Here is a 24,398-nt window from a genome sequence, read left to right as displayed (position 1 = left end):
TCTATAGAAAGATGTTAAAAGGGTTAGATTACAAAGCTAAAAAGCAGGTTGATCTACAGTTTCTTGCACCTGCATATGTGAAACTTGGGTGAACAATCTGAAAACAACATAAATTAAGTTTCGTAATTAAGAACAAAGCGAATGTGATCCAACTTGAAAGCCACCATTAATGAAGTGCTTTACTGTATTTCAATTACTGTGTAGGAAAACAATAAATAAGTGCAAACCATTAAGATGGTGACCATTTCTAAATACTTCATAGTCAAGCTATAAATGAGAACTGCACATACATGGCTTTATGTTCGGAAAGCGATTTTTTGCTCTGTTCCAAGGTAGATCAGCATCGGTTGAGGAGAGATCTTGAAGAAATTTTGGTAATTCCTGTGGAAAAAAAGCATTGCAATGTTTAACAGCGATAAATATGAAATTCTGACCATTAAAACACAATTCCTTATCTGAACCCTTCTAGTGTGTATATGTTCGTGCTCATACATGTATACGCATCGACATGTTTAAGGAGAGGGGACAACCTTGGGGGGTTATTTTTCAGGTGTTATAGGCCAATTTTATTTTATTAAAATTTTGTGAATAATGAACTCATTTCATAGGACTCAGCTTGCCAAGACTGAGGCTAGTCTGGCCTGCTAGTCTCAGGGACCTACCTCTGCCCACCTTCCGAAGGCTGCGATTATAAACACCTGCGGTCATGGGCAGCTTCTTATATAAGTTCTAGATATCCAATTCAGGTTTTGATGCTTGCAGGGATAGTCTATTGAGCTATCATTTCAGCCATAAGTGTGTTTTTAGTTCATTTTTAATTTTGTTGTCTTTGGTACTGGGCACTGAATCTTGAGCCTTATACTGGGCATACTATGCAATGATAATATCACAGGCCATGTTTTTTTTTAAGTTTTAGTTAAAACTTCTTTCATAGATACATGAACAAGGTCAAAGGAAGAGCAAAGATTTACCATAAATGTAACCATCACTATCCTGAATGATTTTGATCAGCTAGACTATGACTTTCCCTGGAGAACATTTCATTGAACTCAGGAGAACACTAAGGTGCCACATGCAACCCATGGCTTTATCAGGAGCACACAACTGTTCTTTAATATGTTAATACCCCTTAAAGGGAAGAAGGGAGTTGAGTGATTTATTTTTTGTTTTTTCTCCCCAGACAGTGTGATTTCATGCCTATTAATTGACAACCCTGGTCAGTTTAAGACAATGTCAAAGGTCATTACTGCACTCAGTTGGCCTTGTTAAATTGATAATGGAATGCAAAGGTGAGATTTGGAATGATCAGACACAGATGAAGAGCCAGGGAGATCTACTTTTCACATTTGAGAGAAAATGCTGCCTTCTGTCTTGTTCTTTCTCAAGCCAGCATCTTTAAGGAGGCTGGTGTGAGAACTTGTGTTGATTTTTGGGTGGGGCGCTGATGATAGCCATTTATGAGACTATTTCAGGTTTTATAAAGAAATGAAACCGTGTTTTTCCAGTTTAATGTAATTATAAATTGTTTTTATTCAAGAATTCTCCTTTCTCTATTCTTCTAACAATACAAAAGAGCCTGAACAGTTACTTTCTATATGATTGGCAAAGTAGGATAAGACAAGGCTCATAAAACGATAACAACGTTAAGAGACCCACAAATAACTTCCTTGTGTCAAAATCTTAGAAGCACAGAAAAAGGGTAGGTGAAGAAAGACATGTTTGAAATTGACTTGAAAATGATACAGTTTGGAACTACTATTCCACATACAATTTCCTATGTATAGTTTCAAGAGACTCTGGCTTTGATAAACAACACTAAGTTACCAGGCTGCTAATTGGAAAAGCATCATAATACTGGGTGGTCTTATTCTGATTAGGACATAGAGTCTTAGTGAGCTTCTCTACATAGCTCTTTCTGCTCCTGTTTGATGTCTTCTCATGGGAACAAAGTGAGCCGATTGCTTGGCCTCCCCACGCTTTTCATGTATTCTCTCTCCCTGGGATATTTCTCCTTTATCTTCTCATTATAATTCGGCTCATGGTACTGTTCACCTTAGACATCACAATTTTCATTAGTCTTTCTTAATAAGCATTTAGCGTTGATCCCCGAATCTTCATGCATATCTCAATCATGGAACAGTTGTCCTCTTTAAAACATGTCTCACTGAGCCAACTCTTACTCGAATCTGACTTTATATATGGCAGAGATTATCAACATGGTAACTGATGTTTGTGCCGAACACTTTTCACCCATTCTGTATGCAGTAATTTTAGTATTCTCAGTTCGGTGAGGCAGATAGTATCTTTTCACAAATGAAGACATTAAAGTGCAGAGAGATTAGGTGATTTGTCTAAAGTCATTTAGCTTGTAAATGCTAAATTGATGACTACCGATGTATCAAGCACGGTTTGCCACATTATAAACCTTCACAAATAACTAAAAGATAAGAAAATAAAACATGTTCTAAAAGATTAGTCAACTTTATGCAATATGTTTATTATAATAAGATGATTTTGATTAACAGTTTAATGAAGTATTAGGATGAGAATGATTTGGGTTGTTTTTTGTTTGTTTCTTTCTTTGTTTGTTTTTTACAAAAGAGCAACATGGCCTCCCAAAAAGTTAAGCTAGAAATTTTCTTTATGCATGAAAATATATTTTCTAATCCAACTTTCCACCTACTTGGGCATAAATAACTTGACTATGTTTGATCCTCTACTAGAAAAATCACACTTTTCTTGGTGAAAACTTGAAATTTCTCCCTCTGTAAAAGCTAAGGAACTTCATGGTTGCCTTGGCTTTGTGAAGTCTGGTTCCGCATCACTTAAGGAGCATAACCAACTAACAGCAGGACATCCATTCATCTTTTCACAGTTCTCCTTATTACTCCCTGAGAAACTGAAATCTTATAATTCTGAATCATTTAAGCCAATTGTGTGATCCTTCGTTTCAGGATTTCACACACTAAGAAAATGAAGAAAAACAGTAGAAATAGACTTCTGGGAAAAATATAAAATATACTTTGCTTTCACAATATAAAATAGACATGTTATCTCAATAAGGTACAGAGGAGCCTCAAAACTGATTGCAGATCTAAATTTTATGTCTATGCATAGTTTCAATTTTAGTGATATGCTATACACAAATAATTAATGAGCTATATCAAAAGAAAAATCATGAAATTGCTAACGGGCAAATTTAAACAGTGACTTCTTAGTTTTACATACCTCCATGTGGGATCAAGCATTTGTTCCATAATAACTTAGAAACAGATGTTACTGTATGTAGATATTACTTATCTGCACTGTGATAGGACCAGAAGTAATAGTAACATTTGAAGTGTCTGCATAGGTCAAATTCTGGTCCCTGATCATTTTATACCATGAATGCACACTAGCATTCATGATATCCAGCAGTCAATGAACATGCATGGAATCATCAGGTGCCTAAACGTAACAGGATGACTTAAATATAAACCTGCATTTACAACACACAGGATATAAAGCTCATAAACAAATGCAAATGAATGACTCCATCACAGTGGCTTTGTACCTCCATCACAGTGGATGAGCCCCTGGCCAGTCTGCAATTTCAGGGAGGCCTGAAGAAGATCACCTTCTCCTAACACAGTAGGTGAATACTCCGATCAGGTTGCAGCCAAGGCCACCCAGGGTAACATTACTATCTAAACAATCAACCTGGTAATTGGGTATTGATTATCAAGGCCAGAATCCTTCATGGCCTTGCATGCTCAAGATGGACGTGAAATGTGACACAGGAAACTACTGGAGGTCTCACAATGTTGTGACAACTGCTGGCAACATACCGAAAATTCCTCTTGAAACTTTAGGTTGTTGTTTGTGCAAAGCTCTTCAACATGTTGCAGGAAGGACTTCTTGCTTATTGGCCTCCAAGTTAAGAAAAAAGGCATTAAATGGAACCATGTTAGCTTGTGTTCTTTCTCTTAAAGAAGGCTTGGGCACTGACTGCATGGTTAAAACTGGAGCAACTGCAAAACCCCCACCACACTGTCTTTTAAAGTTACCCTGTCCTGTTTACAAAAGAGGCCTCCCTCTTTAACTTCATGTTCTTCATGTTCACCATAGAGAATTCTTTCAACTTTTTTTTTTTCATGACTTTAAAGAAAAGATTTAGCATTCTAATGAACAAAAGTTTTCAAGTAAATGTGAGTGCATGAAGTTATCATTGACTCCTGAAAGCACATTAATACTTCTTTGTCATACAGAAGAATGTTACACATTACAAGGTTTTAGAAGATGTAAAATATTGCAGTGACCTCATTCTCATAATGATATGGCTTTTAAGCCCCAAGGAGTTTAAATATCCCCATATTACTTCCCAAGCTAAAATACAGACATGCAGGCTTCACCCCAGAGAGAGAGAAAGCATTTCTCCAGTTACCATGTAATTAGTCATGCTTTTATGATTTATATCCAGCTTAAAGGTCTTTCCAACAAACCTACAGAGAGTCACATACACATTAAGAGTCACTGAGTCAGGGAATCTAAAGCTGATACTCAAACAAAAAGAAAAAAGTCCACAAACTTACCTGATAGATTTTCTATAACTAAGTAACCTGCAACAGAGATCACGTTAGATGTATTTTGAGTGGGAGTGGATAACTCATTCTGAAAGAGTTCTAGATTAAAATCAGAAAATTATGGCAAAATCAACAATGTATAAGTATATTGTTGTTTCAACTAGCAGGCATTTGCGAAGTTCATTTTTTAATAAAAGAAATTTTATTAATTAAGAATATTTGAACTTCTCTTCCCAGTTATAAAGGTAACATTATAATTTAAGACACTGCATTAAAAAGCAGGCTATCTTTAAATATATTGCATAGAATAAAGAGTTAATACAGATCAAGGAATATTTTCTTTAATTATAAAGATTGTGCAATGAGAAATGGAAGTTGTTCAAAATGACATTATATTGCCCGAGTTTTGTTTCATCACTGAATTTGAATTAAAATACAGCCACACCAAACCACATTCATTTTAACTACTTTATGTACATTTTTTGTGATATGTACACTTTGTGTACATTTACATCACTGACAACATTATACGCTAAAACATGAACTATTTTAACATAAATAGATAGTACACCACACACTTAGAGATATGTTTCCTGTCAAAACATATCATGCACAACAAATTTGCACAGCAAAAATCACAAAAGGCAGAAATATATACACAAACAAAATGCATGAGGGGGTCTTTTCAAGGTTTTACATTTTTGATAATATTACAAATTATTTACAGTAACCTTCAAGTAAAACTATTTCCTGGAATATGTACTTTTGAAACCATGGATGCATGAAACAAGATCATTAGATTGAAGAAAAATCAAGACATGATGAATGCTTTGAAAATGATCATAAAGATGCATGTCCAACGGAGAAAACTTGAACCAGAAAAAATATTTTTTGTGTGTTTTAAGGCAAAAAAAATTTAATGGAACTTGTGGGGATGAGGTAGCAGGTATTATGAAGCTAGACAGTAGATTTCGAAGTCAGTGGTGGGTGTATCAAAGAGGAAATATCCTACTTTCTCAGGGTGTAGAATTAGATAGAGCATCCTAACATTGTTCTAGCATCAGATGCGGTAGAGACAAGGCTAGGTAAACACAGCATAGGCTTGCTGGGTAAATTGAAGCACTTACTACATCAGCCTGAAGTGATCTCAAGAAGGCAAAAGAGAGCTTCTTACCATAACTTCATGGATCCAGAAGTGGCTGAGTGGGTTGTTAAGTCAGAAAAGCTTTGGTTTGGGGGATGTGAAACAGAAGATCTGGAAATGGGAGGCACCGGAGGTCAGAGTCATTGTAACATATGTAATAGAGACAGGCGCAGTAAGACCAGCAAGAAAAAAGACAGTGACAGCCATGGCTCAGGCCACCTACACCCCCTAGATTATGGCTGGCAAAAATCTTCCATGCTGCCCTGTTCTTTAAAACATTATGAAAGAAAAATGTGTTAGGCTAGGGAAATCTTGACTACCCACACTTGAGGAATGGCCAGCATCTTTGTGTTTGAGACAATTGTTTCCCTGCTACTACATGAAAATGGGAATCTTGACATGAGTGTCAATGACAGATTCTTTACAGGAAGATCCAGGATTACTAAGGCTGTACTAGAGAAATGTATTTCTCTCGGATAATTGAATTCTGAGAGGGATGCTACGTTTTCTTTTTAGGAACTCATGAACAAGGCCTTAAGGGCATGCTTGCAGAATCCATTAGAGATATGAACAATCAGAAAACATATAAGCAAGCTCTGACCAAACAGTTGTAATGTTTTTCACAGGCTTGTCCTTTCATTAATAAACTCCATCCTTCACTTACAACTTATAAGTAAAAAATAATAATATTTTCCAAAGCCATTTTTTTCTCAGCAAAAAACTTAGAAATTTGCTCTAATTTTAGACTTTTTGCATGAAATATTTTTCTGTAGATTCTAATCTTAAATGCCAACCATCTAACTATTAAATTGGATAGATATTTATAAAAATGATATTCTTACTGACCTTAAATATTGCTCCATTATCAGCTATGCTTTTTTGAGCAGTGTCTTTTTCTTTTCTTCTTCTTCCTCCTCCTCTTTCTTTTTGATTTTTTGAGACAGAGTTTCTCTGTCTAGCCCTGGCTGTCCTGGAACTCACCCTGTAGACTAGGCTCCCATTGAACTCAGAACTTAGCCTCCCCAGTGCTAAGATTAAAGCTGTGTTCCACCACCACTGAGTGAGTAGTTTTCATAATGTTTTGGTGTTTTTCACCGTGACCACAGGTCCTCCTCACAGACACTTTCTCTGCTCCTTGCAGTCTTTCAAAGCATGCTTTATCTTAACTCTACACATTTTAGACACACGTAAATTCTACTTGTTTCTTAATATCCTAGTCTATGGTTAACTCCATATAGACCTCGGTTAAGGGCACAGACTTGGAAACAGTGTCTTCTTTCTGTGCAATCTGAGATTTAAGAGCAGATAACCTTGTGCTGTGTGCTCTAGTAATTTCAGTTCATGAACTAAGTGTGGATGCATTTACGTTCATGCATGCTCCACAGCCCAGACAGAACTGACACTCATCTTCCTTTATAACCATCAGAGCCTGATTTATAACAATAGCAATGATTCCAATATTAGAGATAAAATACGAGAGACTTTAGCCACATTCAGAGCAAGCTCGAAGGCCCTAGTTATCATGGATGATACTGGGGTTGAATGGAATTTCTCACTCAGTTCTTAGGAAACTGAATTTCTTGGAGGTCATAAACCAACACTTGAAATAAGTGTAGTTATTAGATTTACCAATAACAAATAGTTATTTCTAAATAAAGCCCCTATCTTTTTTTTTTTTTTAAATTATGCCTCCAAACATTAAAAGCTAGCAACTGCCAGACTCATAGAAATTTAGAAATGGAGCAACAAAATTGTGTTTACCTTCTCAAGTGGAAAGAAAAGTAACTTCCCAGCTATGGTGGTACACACCTGTCACAGTTGAGGCAGGAGGATGGCTAGTTTCCTTCTATATCTCCACAAGTAGAAGGAAGGGGGCATGGATGTTAGACGCTGGTTTGGCTTTATTTTTTTTTCTATCACTCACTTTCTCTAACCTCAATAAACTTTTGGTCATTTTTTTTTCTCACAATTATCCTAATGTAACATAAGAAACCAGGCTTTTAGAATTTTAATATTTTAGGTATCTTTTAGTCTACACAAAGGTCATAATTATATATAAATTAAAACTTTGAAATCTTCATATAAACAACTGAGCTAGCGAAGATATTTTAGAATGTGTAGCCCAGCTATCTCCTATAGAGACCCAGTTTCTTCTCCTGGTTCAGTGTATACTGCTCACTCCAGAACCAAGTCACTCTTGGGCGCTGTGTGGTTATATTTCCATTTTAGGTGCCACTTGCACCCAACATAAAAATATTCTTTATTGTAAAGATTCTGAACATTTGCTTTTACTAAAAAAATATTATTTTGGAAAATGCATGGTTAGCAAAGAAAGAAGAGTGGTTGTATAGTCTTTAGAATGCTCAAATTATACATTATCTATACATTTTAAAACCTTAAAAATTGTTGAACTCATATTTTACATTGGGACAGTACACATATTGTCTTCTGACAGGGATAGTTACTGCCAACTTATATTCAGTTGCTTAGTGGATAAATTGAGTTTGGAATTGGCCTGCTTTTTATAAGATTACTACTGGCCATTTTTCAATATAAAGGGCTAAATAGGTTTATTACATAAATCTTTTCATTACATGGATTCTGTCTTTCTTAAATCCAATGTCTTTGGGTAGAAAGAGTATTATTTCACAGCTGAGCTCATTTCTTGAAAGTCTATCAAAAACTTAAATTCTGCTCAGATTACTCTACAGACCCAGAGAGGGACCATTTATTTATGTTGGCAGTGGTGATGAAAGATCGTATTGTCAGGGACTAGGCTGTCCCTCAAGACCAATTAGCTGAAATCTACAGGGCATCAACATATAGTCTTCACAGAGATAAGTACACAACGGGAGTGGAGAAACAGCTCAAATCAGCATTACCAGCGGTACAGGGCAAGTTGAGAAACTTTGATTTTTTTTTCCCTTAAGCTTCTGAGCATGGTTAAAAATTTAAAAAAATATTGCTTTGATGTAATATAGTGATTGTACAACAGAACATGCCCTAGCTATTCAAACAATGAATCTGAATAATCTCTACTGGAAAATACATAAATTAAATTTTCTAAGGTTTGGGAAATACCAAGTTCTTATGAACGCTTTAAGTTTGTTTGTTTTAAAATGAGTTTCTACTTTATGGATTTCACAATCTCTAGTTAATTTCAGGGTTTTATCTGCCTCTTTGATTAAATTCTTTCACTTGTCCAAAGAAACACCAGTCCTACGTTTAGATATTACTTAATTTCTACCTAGGCTAATGTTGCTCATCTGTTTGGGGCTTTAAAACAGTACTCCAAGTGCTCTTCCTAATCCCCCTTCACTCTTTCATCAAATCGATCAGTAATTGTTCTGTGGGTCTCAATGTAAATTAAAAATATCCTAAGCATCGCTGTTGCTCTAGCATCCCATGGAAGGGGACCACAGCCTCGATCGGGGAGCAATCAATGCCTGGTTGCTGTCTCTTGTTTAGGCTTCTAGAAGAGATAGGAAAGCTGCATTCACAGAGCCATTAGACAGAGGAGGGTAAAACTCCCTGTGTGGTAGGCATCACATTTTCCTTATTACAAGGCCTCTCCACATTAGCACATTTGAAAAGAAATTCTTGACAGATGTTTTATTTCACTAACTACGGGCACAGATTATTTATCTCAAGAGCAACTAGACAGAAGCTGAGGGTAGTTAGGAGAACTGTGGACAGCTGTGTGGGGAGGTGGGCGGGAGCCCTCTGTGCAGATGTACTAGAGAGAAGGCAGGAGGCCTCACAGGCTGTACAGGAAATCGTCCAGCCTGAGCTATCCTCAAAGGTTGAAGGTGAGCAACGGCAGTGCTCTGTGAGACTTTAGGGAGCACTGTAGGAGTCATGTGTAGATCAGATCTGCCGGTGTTCTATAGGGAAGTGAAGGAGTTGTGTGAAAATGGATTCACTGAAAATCTGGAAGTTCAGCTCTTTCAAGGGCAAGCATTAGTCTTCTTCCATTCTGGGGGAACCCTTGAGGTACCAATTGCATGAAGGGGAAACTAATAAAACTACTCTATTTTAAGATGAGTGCAATGAATACACCACAAATCTACAGTTCTCAAACGTCAGCTTTTAATGCTGGTTGGAAATGGCTATTTTATGTGTGGTCAATGAAATCATTGGCCTAAGAGTTACACTTACAAATGTTAGACCATTAGGGCAAGTCACTGTAAATATAATATTTCATAAAATTTCTAGTTTAATCATGTTAACTTGCTCCCTAAAGCTAAAATAAAACAAGGTTAGTTGTGATTCCAAAATTTCAAGAGTGCCTAGAATTGAAAAGGCCTCCCCTCTTCTACTTTAATCACTGTGTATATTATATATTGCCAAGTAGAACTATAGGTGTCCTGGCCCCACCTTGCCTTATGATTTATGGAAACTAATGCCTCTTTAATAGGTTGTGATTTTGAAATAAAGCCTTTACATCCTCTGATTCCTTCCGAATTCTTCACCTCTAGGTATTTGTTCTATCTAGACCTCTAATTTAACCACGGGAGATCTCTGCTTTTATAGATAATATTATTAATAACTTCATGCTGCTATACTTGTGCTCGGACACAAAAAGAATTACCAAGCATTAGGAGAGTTCCTGGAAATGAATGTGGTTGGTTATCTACTGGTCAGGACAGAAATGAAAGTTTCATAAACTGTAGTCAGAGAAGAGAGGATAGAAAAAGCCACTGCCTTGGTTGGTCCTTAGAGATTGACATCTCCACTTGCAGACATCTTCATCACCAGGTGGAAAGTTCTACTCATGTGTCACAGAGACACAAGAATACACTAAGACACTATGAACAAATGTAAACCCAGTTTACCGTTAAAACTATCTAAAATAAGAACACAGCACATTCTCATGACATGCACATTGTTGGCCAATGTGCATTTGGATGAGGATATGACTATAGCAACAGCATGCAGTCATGAAACACAACAAAAGAATCAAATATGTTCGTGTTGACCTTGGAAAGAATGGCATATTTAGCAGCAAAATGCTCAATACCACATATTTCTTTTAAAAATATACAGCACGCCACCTGGCAAAATTAAAATAATCACAGCAGAACTCGGCATTACCACACAACTTACTGGATGACAAAAATCTCCTTGCGTCTAAAGAAAAACGAAGAGTACCTAGAAGTAAAGACCCATTATTCATTTAGCACACAATACCACATTGATTTTATTTGTCACTATGGGAGCAATACATTTCATTCCAGTTCATTCCAGTTGCAAGGTGTTGCATTATGGACTCAGATATATTCTTGACACTCTTTATGCTGAGATCTTAAATTTAGAATAGAAATAAAGTGAGTGATCAGAGTCTGTCAAGCAGTGATAGTAACTAACAGGAAAACTATTTTTTTATTTAGTTTCTTGTGCCAGTTATGGTTTGTTTTATTAGAAAACAATGTCTCTCTATATAGGTCTGGCTCACCTGGAACGCACTATGTAGACCAAATTAGCTTCCAGTTAAATCTGTCTGCCCTTGCCTCCTTGGTTCTAGGATTAAACAAAGGCTTGCACCACAACACCCAGCAGATACTTATTGTTTTCTCCTTTGGATAGGGGAAGTGACAGAGCATTGATGATAGTTGTAAGCGCACATTAATGTGACACAGAATTCTGGCAGTTTGGGAGGATGTACCACACCTGGGTAAAAAACGTATGTGAACCAGGCAAGTTTCTAGGAAACTGAGATCCTTCCTACAGATCCTCAAACATGGGGAAAGGTACCCAGCAACTTAAGGGAGAAAAGCCAGTCATTTGACTTTTCGTTTCCAGAATTAAACTTTAATTTCTGACTTGGAAAGTATTCAGATCATGAAGCACATCAAAGACCATGAAGGTGTTTAGCATTTCACTGATGACCAGCCCCCATCCAAATGTGTCTAATATACTCATATTTTTCAGATATTATTTTTTCCTATTCTGGATTCATATATTTGTGACTTTATTAACAGAAAAAATACTTTAATGATTTTTTTAACCAAATCCAGCCAATCATATTTATTATGTGCCATTGGTATGTATACCCCTTATTTTGTATTGTTTCAGGATGGATAAGGATCAACTCCAGGGATGGGAAAAAGAGTACAGAGGAAGAGGAAGAAGGTAACTTCAGAAGTTAAGCTGTATCACATGGGAAGATTTTATAATATAAACTCTAGACTTTACACACAAACGGGAAAGTGAAAAGAATGAAAATACTTTCAATTTCATTACTGTTAGAACAATAATTTTCTGTGATGCAGAAATAAAATATTTCTCAAATATTGTTTTGCTCTTATAGGTTTTAATGGATAATATGATATGTATATAAAATACTATGAAATCAATAAAGAACCACAGCCAAAGATGGCTACCCTTGAATTATAAATTCTACTTAGTAAAGATCTGGCCGAGACTTGGACCATATTTTATGACTCAAAGCCTCTCTGTAGTTGGCAAGACAGTCATTACAGAATAAAAGGTCAAAAGGAGAACCCCAGTCTTCTGGCTGTGTTGAATGTTAAGAAGTAGAAAATGGTTATGATATTAAAACACCAGTTAAGAAAACAAATTCAGCACAGAGGTCCATATCAGTAAAGTGACCTCAATAATGTTTTCTCTATGGTTAACAATTTTTATTCTAATTCAGTATATGAACTTCTAAAGACCTGCTTACTGAGGACTTTTGGGAGCTCAATAAAGGTGCTTCAAAACAAATTGAAAGAAAAAAAATGGTCATAAAGAATTGTTGTGAAGTTCCTGTAATTCACACCAGGGTGGCAGAATGACACTACATTTTCCCAGCAGCTCAAACTGACCTCCCTGAGATATTGGTAATTCCCTCATAAACCTTCAGAAAGAGTATGGCTGGCTTGGCCCTGTGGAAGAGACACAGGGATTGAGAAAAGAATTCAGAAAGGAAGAGCCAACCACTGAAGTTCAGGTGGTCCATAGAAGAAGAGAAGACATTTATACTATAGAACATGAGCCCCAGAGGAGCAGGAGGTGATCTGGGGTGTTGATGCCGTAGTGTTTCAATGATAGAGTTTATTATGGAGGCTGTGTTGGGAATCTATTGCTATAGATTTTGCTTATGCGAAACAAACAATAAACCCCAACTGTATACTAAGTATTATAAAATGCTACATATAAGCTTCCAACGTTTCATCCTTTGTGAATGAAAGGAGATTGCATTTGAATATAAACAATCAATATCTAAACTTTAAGAGGTAATCTCATGAAGCAAATGTCCTTAAAGTGTAGCAATATTGAGTAACTTTCATTTCCTTGGGTTTCGGAGAACCTCCTTAGGTAGCACATCTTCTAGACAGGAGAACAATAAGGCTTACAGAGCAGATCTATTAAATAAAGGGCAACTTTGATGGGCACTAACCACAAATTACATTTGATGCTCCAGATTTTAATGCCATCTTATAAAATAATTACAACTGTTAAAATGTCAACAGGGTTTTGCCAGCGCCTTACAACAACAACAATGACAGCTTTTATTAAGAATTTGGGGAATTATATTAAACAAGTCTTAAAAATACCCTCATACTGTGAATGGTGTAGATGCTATTTAAAATGCATGGACATTGTTTTTAAAGTACCTAAAAAGTTAAGTACTTTGATACAATGTCACTTATTCAGCACACACATTGACAGTTCTCTTTCTTAAGGTAACAGGCTCTTATTTTGCATAGTTTCTAAAGTCTAAATAGGTCCAGAAATGTAAATCCCACATACAGTTTTGACGTTTATGTAATGTTAGGCTGAAATAAGGAACTGTGACCAATAACTCTCACAAGTGGTAAAAACATCATCAAACTTTTAGAAGTATAATTGAATTAGACTTCCTGTAACTATTTGTGGACATTTTCAGAAAAATCCATATTTAGAAATGTATTTTATGAGGATTATGAAACAAAACGTTAAAGGTTTAATGAGTGAAAAATAATTCACCTCAGGGGGAAAAAAAAAGGAGTCTTGTTTGAGTATCAAAGTCCGAGCTCGGTTCATACTGAACCCATAATGTTAGGAAGATTAAGCGAGTCTGTGCAGGCAGCGAGAAGTGTGTAGAAGACGGAGGTTACCCTTTGAAAGAAGATCTCTGTGACCTGTGTAAACTGGAGCCCCACAAACACTTCCAACAAGCATAGGTCAGAAGAGGGTCATGGCTCCAGGCCCTCTGAACCTCTGCTGCCCAGGAGGAGTGTGCTCACCGCGTTAATCTCTCGTCCTTCAGTTCCAAGTCAGCCACTGTGATGAGCTGATCCAGCTTGAATTTAGTGTCAATAATCTCTGCATCCCGAGGAGAGTATGTACCTCCTTCCTTCTGCTTCTGTCTAATCCTGAAACGAGGGCAGTACAATCAGTGCACACATGATCAGAGAAGCATGGTAGACGAAGGTGGTGTTTTTCTTTTGTTTCTTAAAGTAAAGCCATTTAGACAAATACTTCTCTCCGTGGATGTGACCTGCCCCTCCTCCATTTAGCTGCTCCCTCGTTTTATCACAAAAGGAAAAGGAAATGGAAATTGCTGAGGGAAATGAATATCAATATTAAAAATCAATGTGTCACTGTTTCTTATTATAGAACACTTTACATGTATCAAACATGGAAATTGGTTTTTTAAATTGTCTCATTTAATTTTAAGGAAATGCGAGGTATAAAATATTATCTCTATTTTATAATCAGAAAATTCAGGGTTATGTTCAAAATTGGTTAAGTCAACCCTGAACACCTAAATAATAATAATAATAATGATAAACCACATTTTTTTCAGACAGCTCTTTTTATAGTTCTGGCTGGTCTGGAACTCTCTATTTAAACTTTGCTGGTCTTGAATTCATAGAAATTCTTCTGTCTCTGCTTTTGGAAATATGAATTAATGGAATGAGCTACTGTATTTGGCCCAGTGACTTTTAAATTTAAGATCTCTATCTACTCAATTTTCCAATGGATAGTATGACATATAACAAGATCTTAGATATGGGTCAATCATTAACACTTTACATGTGTTATCTATGATAAACATTGATGATTCTGAGAACATAAAACGTGACCCCAGGCTCAAAGATACTATACAATTGAGTATGTCCCAAATGTATAAAAAGCACAGAAAATTGTTAAAACTAAACTCACAAGGCACTCAGTCCTTGACTCATTGATAGCACATTTTAAGGCATCACAATTATAAGCATTCAGAGGACAAGCCCACTTAGACTTAGGTGCTCTGCAGCCAGGAGGGGAGGGAACACACACAGATGGACTGAACCAAAAGAGAGGGTCAGAAGTCATAAGGCTTTATATTCACAGGAGAACAGATTCCCTTTGGCTGGAAAAAGATACTGACTGAGAGGCTGTACTGAATAAGGAGAGCCTTTTCATTCCATACAAGGAACATGAGGACTTTTTCTTATTGTTAGGACCCACATATCATATAATAATCTTGCATTTTCCTGTTGAGAGGCTATTGCTTCCCAACTGAGGTCATTCTGATTAAGTACCAAAACTCTTACTAAAACATAATTCTTTTTAACTGTCTAGAATAATGACTATCTCTTGCTATTTTCTGGAAGAATCTGAAAACAGTATGTGTTACGGAGAAAAAAATCTTCTAAGAGAGACTTTCAAATCATACATTCAAAGGCTGACTTAAGAGACTCGAGATAAAAAACATGGTGCATGGCATCCAAACTATAGGGGCTGCCTCAGAGGCAGTTAGCAAATTAGTGGGCTGGGTATCTTCATGAATAATAATCCTTTTATTTTAGCAATTTATCTGATGAACCTCTCTTTTTAGGGTATTGGGAGAGAGAATGGAAAACACACGTCAGAAAACATGTACCAGCATGCCACTGGAAAGAAACACCATGTAAAAATGCCAGACCTCTAGAAAGTGACATCCTTAATGTAACAATTATATCTTCCGTACAATCTTTAGGACTTATGTAACTGATAGAAACAAATTAAACATACTCAGAGGTTTAAATGTATATAGTACACATGTTTACTATATGTATACATGTACATATATATGTATTTATAACACTATAAATATTACAAATATATATCATTATAAATATATGTATATATACCTACATACATTTATATATATATATTTATAAATACACACACACACACACACATATATATATATATATATATATATATATATATATATTTACAGTGAGTCTGAGTAAGATTATGTTGTTTCTAAATTGCAAACACACCTTCATTTATCTTCTGTGATAACTGAATGGGCCTTGATTTTATTTCTTCTTTGTCATCTATCTTAATGCTAAGCTTTGTCCTTAAAAACACTATAGTAAAGTGACATCAGGGAGTTGCTATCTTCCTGGGCTCTGGTACTTCTACCTTCCTATCTACCTACCTACTAACCTTCCTACCTGCCTATCTATCTACCCACCGACCTACCTATCTATCTAGAGACAGGGTTTCATGTTGGAACTCTGGCTGAGCTAGCACTCACTCTGTAGATCAGGTAGGCCTCAAACTCATAAAGATCCAACTGCTTCTGCCTCCCAAGCACTCAGATTAAAGCTATGCTCCCATAGATCTGGCTGCTACTGACACTCTAATATTACATGTCAGAGCCTAGCCACCCACCTGAGGAATTCTTACTGCCTCTCTGCCAATCTCCTTAGCCAAAAGTTCCACAAAACCCCAGTTTGCCCAAACCATCCTATGTAAATAAGATATCTACGAGCAGTTGTTACCTCCCACCGTCCAATGAGGATGAGTGTAAACAGCTGCTTTCTCTGTGTCATGCTTCTCTTGACGCTGAGCAGTTGGACATGCTTGTAATAGGCATCCCATGACAACGCTGGGAGATCTCCTTGGCTCTAAATTCCCTTGATGTCCCCTCTGCCTTGTGTAATGAGACTGGTTACTTGGCTGCACCCTGGGCTCTGATTCATTTAAGTTCTTCCTTATTCTCATTCTATTCAGCATTTATATCAAAACTTTTCTATCAGAATATATCAGAATACACACACACACACACACACACACACACACACACACACACACACACAGTGTAAAATATCACAGTATGTATTCCAGGTAGGTTGGGGTGTTTTATAAATTGAAGAAAAAGAAAATGTAAGTGTTTCCCATTAAAGTAACTGTGGTGTTGCTGTTTCTTGATTGGCCTATGATAGAGATAAAGCCCACGGAGCATTCTGGGGCACATCTTACCTTGCGAATGCAAAAATAGCTGTTCCAAGGAGAATTATTGAGAGGATACACAAAGTGACTGACAGTATGATCTCCACAGTTCTTTCTGAAAGTCCTTCACCTGAGAAAGATGGAAACACAATCACCAACATGACCCTGGAATTCCGTCTTGAGTCTCAAACCACATTCACTATTTCTTGACATGTCACTTAAGTGTACCAGCAGAACAAGTTAAGTTCCTCTTTTCCTTCTTCTTTTTCCTCTTAATTTGGGATTTAAGCCCTTAATTTTTTTCGCTATATAAACTTTATACCTCTGTGGTTTCATTCAGTCTCATGGCTTAAATTTTCATTTATATGATAGGAACTTAATTTTTTCCTAATAAGCTTCAGCCGTTCCTATGTAATCACCTGCTAGATATTATTTTTATTTGTAGTTATGGGTATCATTTCAAAATAAGTTTGTCCAAAATGTGATATTTTCTCTTTTCAACTAAATCCTACTCTCAGTTGAAGAGAACTCTATTATTCTAGTTGTGCTGGTCAAATAGAAATCTTAGAGTCACACTTTGAGTCCCCCCATTTTTAGTTTATTTCCTATTGGTATTATTTTTAATATATTATATATTATAAACACATTATATATATATATATATATATATATATATATATATATATATATATATATATATATATATAGTTGATCTTTACTAAATGAAACCACAATCTCTTATACATGTGATCATTTCAATGTGAGACAAGAAGAAATAATGTTTAAAGAACAAATTAAGTTCTAAGTGTTTTTGGAATGGGATTAAGCCATTGAATTTTTTCTATAGCCTCTGGTCATCTCATTCCTTGCAAGGGATTATCAACCATATCTGAATGAATTGTTATAAAATAAATACATTTGTCTAACTCATATAGAAAAGGTCACACGTAATGAATCTGGAGAAATTTAAACTCATGAAACTTGTAATTTTGCTATAAATTGTTTCAGTTCAATGTCTGAAATATAGGCAAAGATTAAAGCTTTGCATTTTTTGCTAGATTGGCGATTGTAAATGCTGTCACATTTCTGTGGCTATTAATCTATATAGTATAGCTGAGGGAATACTGTGTTTTAAGGAGGCAAGAGGGTTTCTAAAGGATCTTAGGAGAAAAAGTATCTCATTGATATTAATCACACTATCTTATTTACTAAACTCCTGGTGTGTTGTTTGATGAAATTTTAACATGCTCCACCTAATATTCTTGCCAAAGAAAGCTAGAAGATGAATAAGGGGTATTGCTGATCAGGGGATGGTGAGACACAGCCTTCAGACTCATTTTTCCTAGACCTTGACATAAAATTTCAGACTAGGTTAGCATAGGTTAGCATTTCAAAGCACTTGTCCAAGTGAGGAAATGACATATCATATATTAATAAACAGCATGTAATCCAGTGAGCGCATGAATTACAAAAGTGACCTCAGGAGAGCACACAATGTACTGTGAGTTTTGGGTACACTTTCTGATTCACTGCTACGCACGAGTGAGGTCATTCCTCCAAGCTCTCTCATACAACATGCTATGACATGATGTTCCTCAGAATACACACAAGCCACTAGACGTGTCATCTGCTAATTCCATTGTCTTGTTTGCGTATTTCAGAGCTGTAATTTAGAAAGGTATAATAAAAAGCTCTAATTTTTTCCTATTACTTTCTGATTGGAACTATTAGCGCTTAAATTCAGAACAGGATCCCACATTGTAAAATGAGAACTTTGAGTTAAGTGAGAGATATTAATCTCACTCTACAAAGCTTGTCTCCCCATTAAGGTCTCCTCATTCTTTCTAAGGCCTTAGTGTTAATATATGCATTTTCTGTTATTAAACTACAGTCTTTTGGAATATTAGAAAACAACATGAGGAATTAGCGGAAAGTTTATTTTATTATGTTATCGTTTTTAAAGTATCTTGGGGTGTGTGTCTGTGTGTGTGTATGTGTGTATGTATGCATGTGTATGTGTGTGTATACATATGTGTGTATGTGTGTGCATGCATGTGTGTGTGTAGATATGACTATATGAAGAGAAGCTAGTGGAAGTAGAAAGAAAACGTCTAGTATTTGGCCCTTTCCTTTGAGTATGAGTTGTGGGTCACACTCCGGCAGCCAGGCTAGGACAGTATGCTATCATATGCACACTTACCTTGCCAACATTAATGTTAATACTTTAGAAATATAGTTTGCTAGGAGGAACACATGATAGGGATGTGAGATGATGCTTGCATTAATTAGCATGATTCAGTACTCTCGATTATTACATACACATGAGTACATATGCCATGTATATACAGGGGCGTTCTTGTAAAGCGTTCTTGTAAAGCTCAGAATAGGTACTGAACTAATGGACAAGCATTTCATCTCAAAATAAACATGCCTTGAAATGCTCTACAAGAACATTTTCCTCCAGTCAGATTGACAAAGTTTTGAAAGGAGATAAAAATTGCTTACTAGGGTATGAGAAAAAGGCAATTCATTTGTTGTTTTTTTTTTTTTAATTAAAAGCCATTTTCAAACCTTTGTTCAAAACTCAACAAAACAAAACGTACCTTCAACACATGCTTATTAAAAAAATGTTAACCTTAAAACTCAAGACAAGATGGTAAGAAGAGAGAAAAGCTAGAAATAACTTGAGACATTGAGAAGAGAAAATGGCCCAGGGCCACAAGCAGAGGCATCTGGCCACAATGAAATTGGAAGCAGCTTCAGAACATAGTGATTTTTTCCGATAGTAAAGTACAGTGGTTAACAGGACACCGGCCAGAGTCATGCTGCCTGGATCTGAAAGCTGATCCTGCCATGCCTTTGCTGAGTAAAACCCACTGCGCCAGGTTTCTGCTCATGGGTTAGTATTACCTGCAGAAACGCACGCTACAGAATTAACAGTGGACACAGGGGTTTATTTTTAAAGCTACTTCCAGTTTTGAATTTGTGTGACAGTGGCAGGTGTCTTTGTTAGTAATCATTTCACATTTGTACACTCATCCCCTAATCTAAACTAATCTCCCAATTGATTTATAAAGTGAGTATTAGTATTGTCATTGTAGAAATGAGATTTTTAGAAATTAAATACTTTAGGCATTTATTTCCACAGCTATCTTGAGGTTACCTGAATTCAGCACACACTAAAAGCATCTTAAATATTTCTGTCTGATGGTACAGAGGTTTGTACAGGTCACCCCATATTAATACTGTCATACTAAGTAAATAAATATCCTCTTTGTTTCTTTACTACCTTGGAAGATGGGATCAGGGTTGCAGATGGCATAGTAACACTTATTCTCTCTGCCTTTCCTCTTCTCCCTCTCCTTCTCTTTCTCTCTCTTTCCCCCTCTCTATCCCTCCCCATCTCTCCCTGTCTCTCTCCCTTTCCCTCTCCTTCCCTGCTTTCCTCTCTCCTCCCTCCCCCCTTTTCTCTCTCTCCTCCCTCCCCCCTCTCCTCCCTCCCCCTCCCCCCCCCTCTCTCTCTCTCTCTCACACACACACACACCTCCATCCCTTTCCCTCTATCTCAGCCTGAATACACGGGGGAAATTCTTTGCACAGTAATTAAATCAGAAGTGTTATGACAAAAGAAAACCATCAGCGACCACATTTGCTGTGCAGTGTGGCATCTCATCTTACACAGCTTTAACAAGGTCCCTGAAAGGTACAGACAGGGATGTTTGGTTTTCAAGTTACAGAAACCTTCTGCATTTAAACCTTACACGCAAAATATAGTCTGTAAGCAGTGTCCACAAACTCCTGTGCCTTAGGAAGGCTTAAAAAGCTGAAAAAACCTCATGTACATGATGAAAATAGGGGTGCTAGTGCTCAATCTAAACTTAAAACAAAAACAAGTAACTATAATTAAAATGATATACATGTTTCCCATTTTGTAGTACCAACCATAAAGATCCACCTAATGTAAGTTTTTACTAAATTTTAACCACTTCTCACTAGTGGGTACAAGGTGAGTTTTATCTTGGTCCTTACTTTAAATTCTATATCCTAACCCATGAAGGGTCCAACTACCACCAGCATGATCTGCCAAAGCACAGTCTTGGTAAATCAAACACTGAAACTTCAGTTGGTGAAGTTATTCAGTTCACTGCCTGTTGCCAATGGTATGCAAATACTACTGAATGAATAGCTATGTGGCCAGGAATGGATAACCTTGATGGAACTATGTATGATCCATCCACTGAAGTCTAGGATTGAGTTCATAGGCTTGTCAACAGTGCTGGGTTCCACTAGTATGCTGTAATAATGCCACCTGTCCTGACACATGGCACCACTGAGACAGAAAATGACTCAGCCTCCCTTTGACGTCATCTGGTTACACAAAGGTATTATTGCAAGGACATGCCTCCTCCAAGCTTGACCCATAGTCACACAGTGATGCGATCCATCTGTGGGCCTTTTCTCATTGCTGCAGCCTTCAATATTGTTTCCACCTCTAGTCCTTTCACTTTATCTTCTTTGCAGTGCCCTTTTGCCAAGAGTATTTTTTTTTAATTCCGTGGCCTCTGCTGATATTCTCTTTCATCTGTCACTGTTTTAATTGCCATTTAAACATTACAGGGAAAGAGTCAATAAAGAAAAAACAAAATTGCAGACCAGGAGGAAATTCCTATAAGGTCAGTCTAAGTGAGAGCCCAAAAAAGGCTGTCCTTGCTTACATCACTGATACAAGAATATTACACTGAATGTTGAGAAATTAGTTAATACGAACATGGGACCCTCCTTGGTTACCAACAGCCCATTGGCTCTCTGTTTGCTATGTCCAGCCTATGTCTTGCTGGTCCCTTCTTCTGAGGTCTTTATGGCAGCCTGACCTTAATCTTTCATTCTACATCATTCACATGCTGTAGGCTTCCTTCCTCTAGAGGGCTTGTAGGCATTAGTATCTGGAGGATTTGGTGGTAGCTGTCATGTCTCCAATAGACGAAAATCAGTATGTGTCTCTGAAATTTGTGCTTACAGCGCTCTCTCTTTGTTGTAAGTAGAGGGAATAAAGCGAAAGTCAATGTTGAAAAGTACCTTGAGATTGTTGTGTTCTGGATGATGCTCACTCTGAAAAAACAATGTGAGTAGCCATGTCCTTGGACTGTGTGGTTCCTGGTTTTATACCATCTCCCTCCTTAGGGCAGTTCTCATCTGTGTCACCCTGATGACCCTGATGTCATAACTTTCCCTCTCACTCAGATAACAGCCTGGTCTTCCATTGAAAAGACACAAACCCACCTGTTTAGTAACAGGCAAGGCACATTACACCCAGACAGCAAACCTTTCTCCTCTCAGCTCTTCTGTATAAAACACTGTCTTCTGTAGAACAATGGAGTTCTGCCTCTTGTCTGTCTTTTATCTCCCATTAGGAAATAACCAGAACAAGCTGTAAGAATTCCTAACAAATTCTGACTACGTTGCTGATGACAGAATATATATTTTGCTATCAGCAGTTAAATGAGGAAATGCTTCATGCTATTTCAAAGCCACAAGTCAAATCAGCCTGCTTTCTCATCATTACCTTTGTTGGGTACAATTAGCCAAGACAATGGGTTAATAGTCAAATGCTTTAACCTAAGAGATTTGTTATTCAAACCAACTTGTATGTCACATACCTCTTGATTTCATTCTTAAGTATGTGTGTGTGTGTTTTTTTTTCTATGTAGATGTAACAGGCTGGTTCTTTAGCCACCTAACACCACCACCATCTGAAGAGACCATCTGAACGTGCTGGGACAATCCACTGTGGGCTCCTACAGTCCTCACTGAACTCTGCTGATGAATCAAGATCAGCACCATACATTAACTTCGTACATGTGCAAGTAATATTCTAGAGCCCTGCCAGAATTTTTTTTTAATATTTTTAAAAATGACCATTTGGGTCAAAATTCTATAGAGTCGATGAAGTAAAAACAATCCCTTTAAAGTCTTTGATTATAATCTATCAAAAGAAGCATTCAGGGACTAGAGACAAGACTCAGCAGTGAAGAGCATTTTTGATTGCTGAGAACCCAAGATTGGATCTGAGCACCCACAAAATGGATCACAACCATCTGTAACCCCCCGTCCCATGGAGTCTGATACCCTCTTCTGACCTTTGTGGGCACCAGGAATGAACAGGATGCACACACACACACACACACACACCCCACCACCACCACCACCACCACCACCACCACCACCACCACCACCACCACCACCACACCACTCACATCCATAAAAGAAATAAACCAAAAATTTTAAAACCTATTAAACATTGAACAATATGAACATTAAAATTTTGAATCTTTGTACATTTCTTTTAATATTTTAAAAAAGACTTTAAAACAATATATTATTAAATTTCAAAAAAGAATACAAACTTATAGGAATTATTACAAGTCACAGAGTTAAGATTTAAATCCAGGTTTTAAACCCTTCTTTGTGGGACAGTGGTTATAGAGTCCTGGGCTAAAATGCTGGCTGGCATCCTGGCCGAACACTTAATGATTTGAACAGTGCGGGTCTTGGTTCCCTCATTTGTAAGTTGGAGTGAAAAGTACCACTCAGCCTAGAGTGTCTCATTCCTTGCATGACTGACATTGTGTCAGCTGACATTGTGATGATGGGATTGACAAGCTGAAGAGAGTAGAAAAAATGAACACTTGTAGTTCTGAGAAACTTTTTAGGGAAAAGATTATTAGAGGATTTCTCTTTTATGAAGACCATATTATGTTACATTATATTGTATTATATTATTATACTAATTATATTATATTGTATCTTTAAAGAGCCCAATACCTTTTAATTTAGAATATTATCAAAGACCCAACACTTTAACCAGACTTATAGCCAATGTGAATAATGAGTGCGTTTGTCTTTTCAAAGAATATTGTAAACATCATTTTCCTTAAAAAGGTTGATAAACTTTAAAAAAGACTTGTATTAAAGACTATCAATCCATGATTTCATGTATTTGCTGAATGTTTAATAACAGTTACCATCATACAAACACACGGGGCTCATGGGTAAAGGCTGGAGAGACAGTTTGGTGGATAAAGTGTCTGATTTGCATGCACAAGAACCAGAGTTTGGATCTCCAGAGTCCACGTTAAAAGCTTAGCAGATATGATGGTAGCCTGCACTTCCAATGCAAGATCTATGGAGTTGGATAGCTTCTCCCAGTCCTGAATTCAGCACGAGCCCTTATCACAATAAATAGAGTAGATGGTGATGGAGAGAGACGTTCTATCCTCCACATGCACATGGACAAAGTGCACCTCACACAGGCAAACATGCATATATACATGCACACATGCTGCACACACATTCACGGGGCAAATAAAAATTATAGAAAAATTAAACTACAAAATCTTACCTAAAGTTTTAATAGGGTCAGAGTACTCAGAGTCAGTAAATTGTCCCATGACATTTGTGGCTCTAAATTTAAACCTATAAAAAAAGAAAGA

The 24,398-nt window shown here is 36.9% G+C and overlaps 1 protein-coding gene across 1 annotated transcript in view; it reads right to left on the bottom strand.

Annotated features, from left to right (window-relative positions):
- PTPRQ (protein tyrosine phosphatase receptor type Q) overlaps positions 1-24,398 on the bottom strand; it is a gene marked incomplete at its 3' end in the record, with an annotated part of 172,944 nt that overhangs the window by 18,018 nt on the left and 130,528 nt on the right. The window contains exons 33-38 of the mRNA XM_080935336.1: positions 24,308-24,381; positions 16,939-17,038; positions 13,938-14,066; positions 4,572-4,598; positions 3,828-3,909; positions 291-381 (exon numbers count right to left, since the gene is read on the bottom strand). Of these exons, the coding sequence (XP_080791462.1) occupies positions 291-381; positions 3,828-3,909; positions 4,572-4,598; positions 13,938-14,066; positions 16,939-17,038; positions 24,308-24,381 (503 nt within the window). The remainder of the gene's footprint in view (positions 1-290; positions 382-3,827; positions 3,910-4,571; positions 4,599-13,937; positions 14,067-16,938; positions 17,039-24,307; positions 24,382-24,398) is intronic.

The sequence above is a fragment of the Micromys minutus genome (genome assembly GCF_963924665.1).
Source record: "Micromys minutus genome assembly, chromosome: 22".
Taxonomy (NCBI): domain Eukaryota; kingdom Metazoa; phylum Chordata; class Mammalia; order Rodentia; family Muridae; genus Micromys; species Micromys minutus.
The sequence above is the reverse complement of the archived record's forward strand: the minus strand, read 5'-3'. Positions and strand labels throughout refer to the sequence as shown.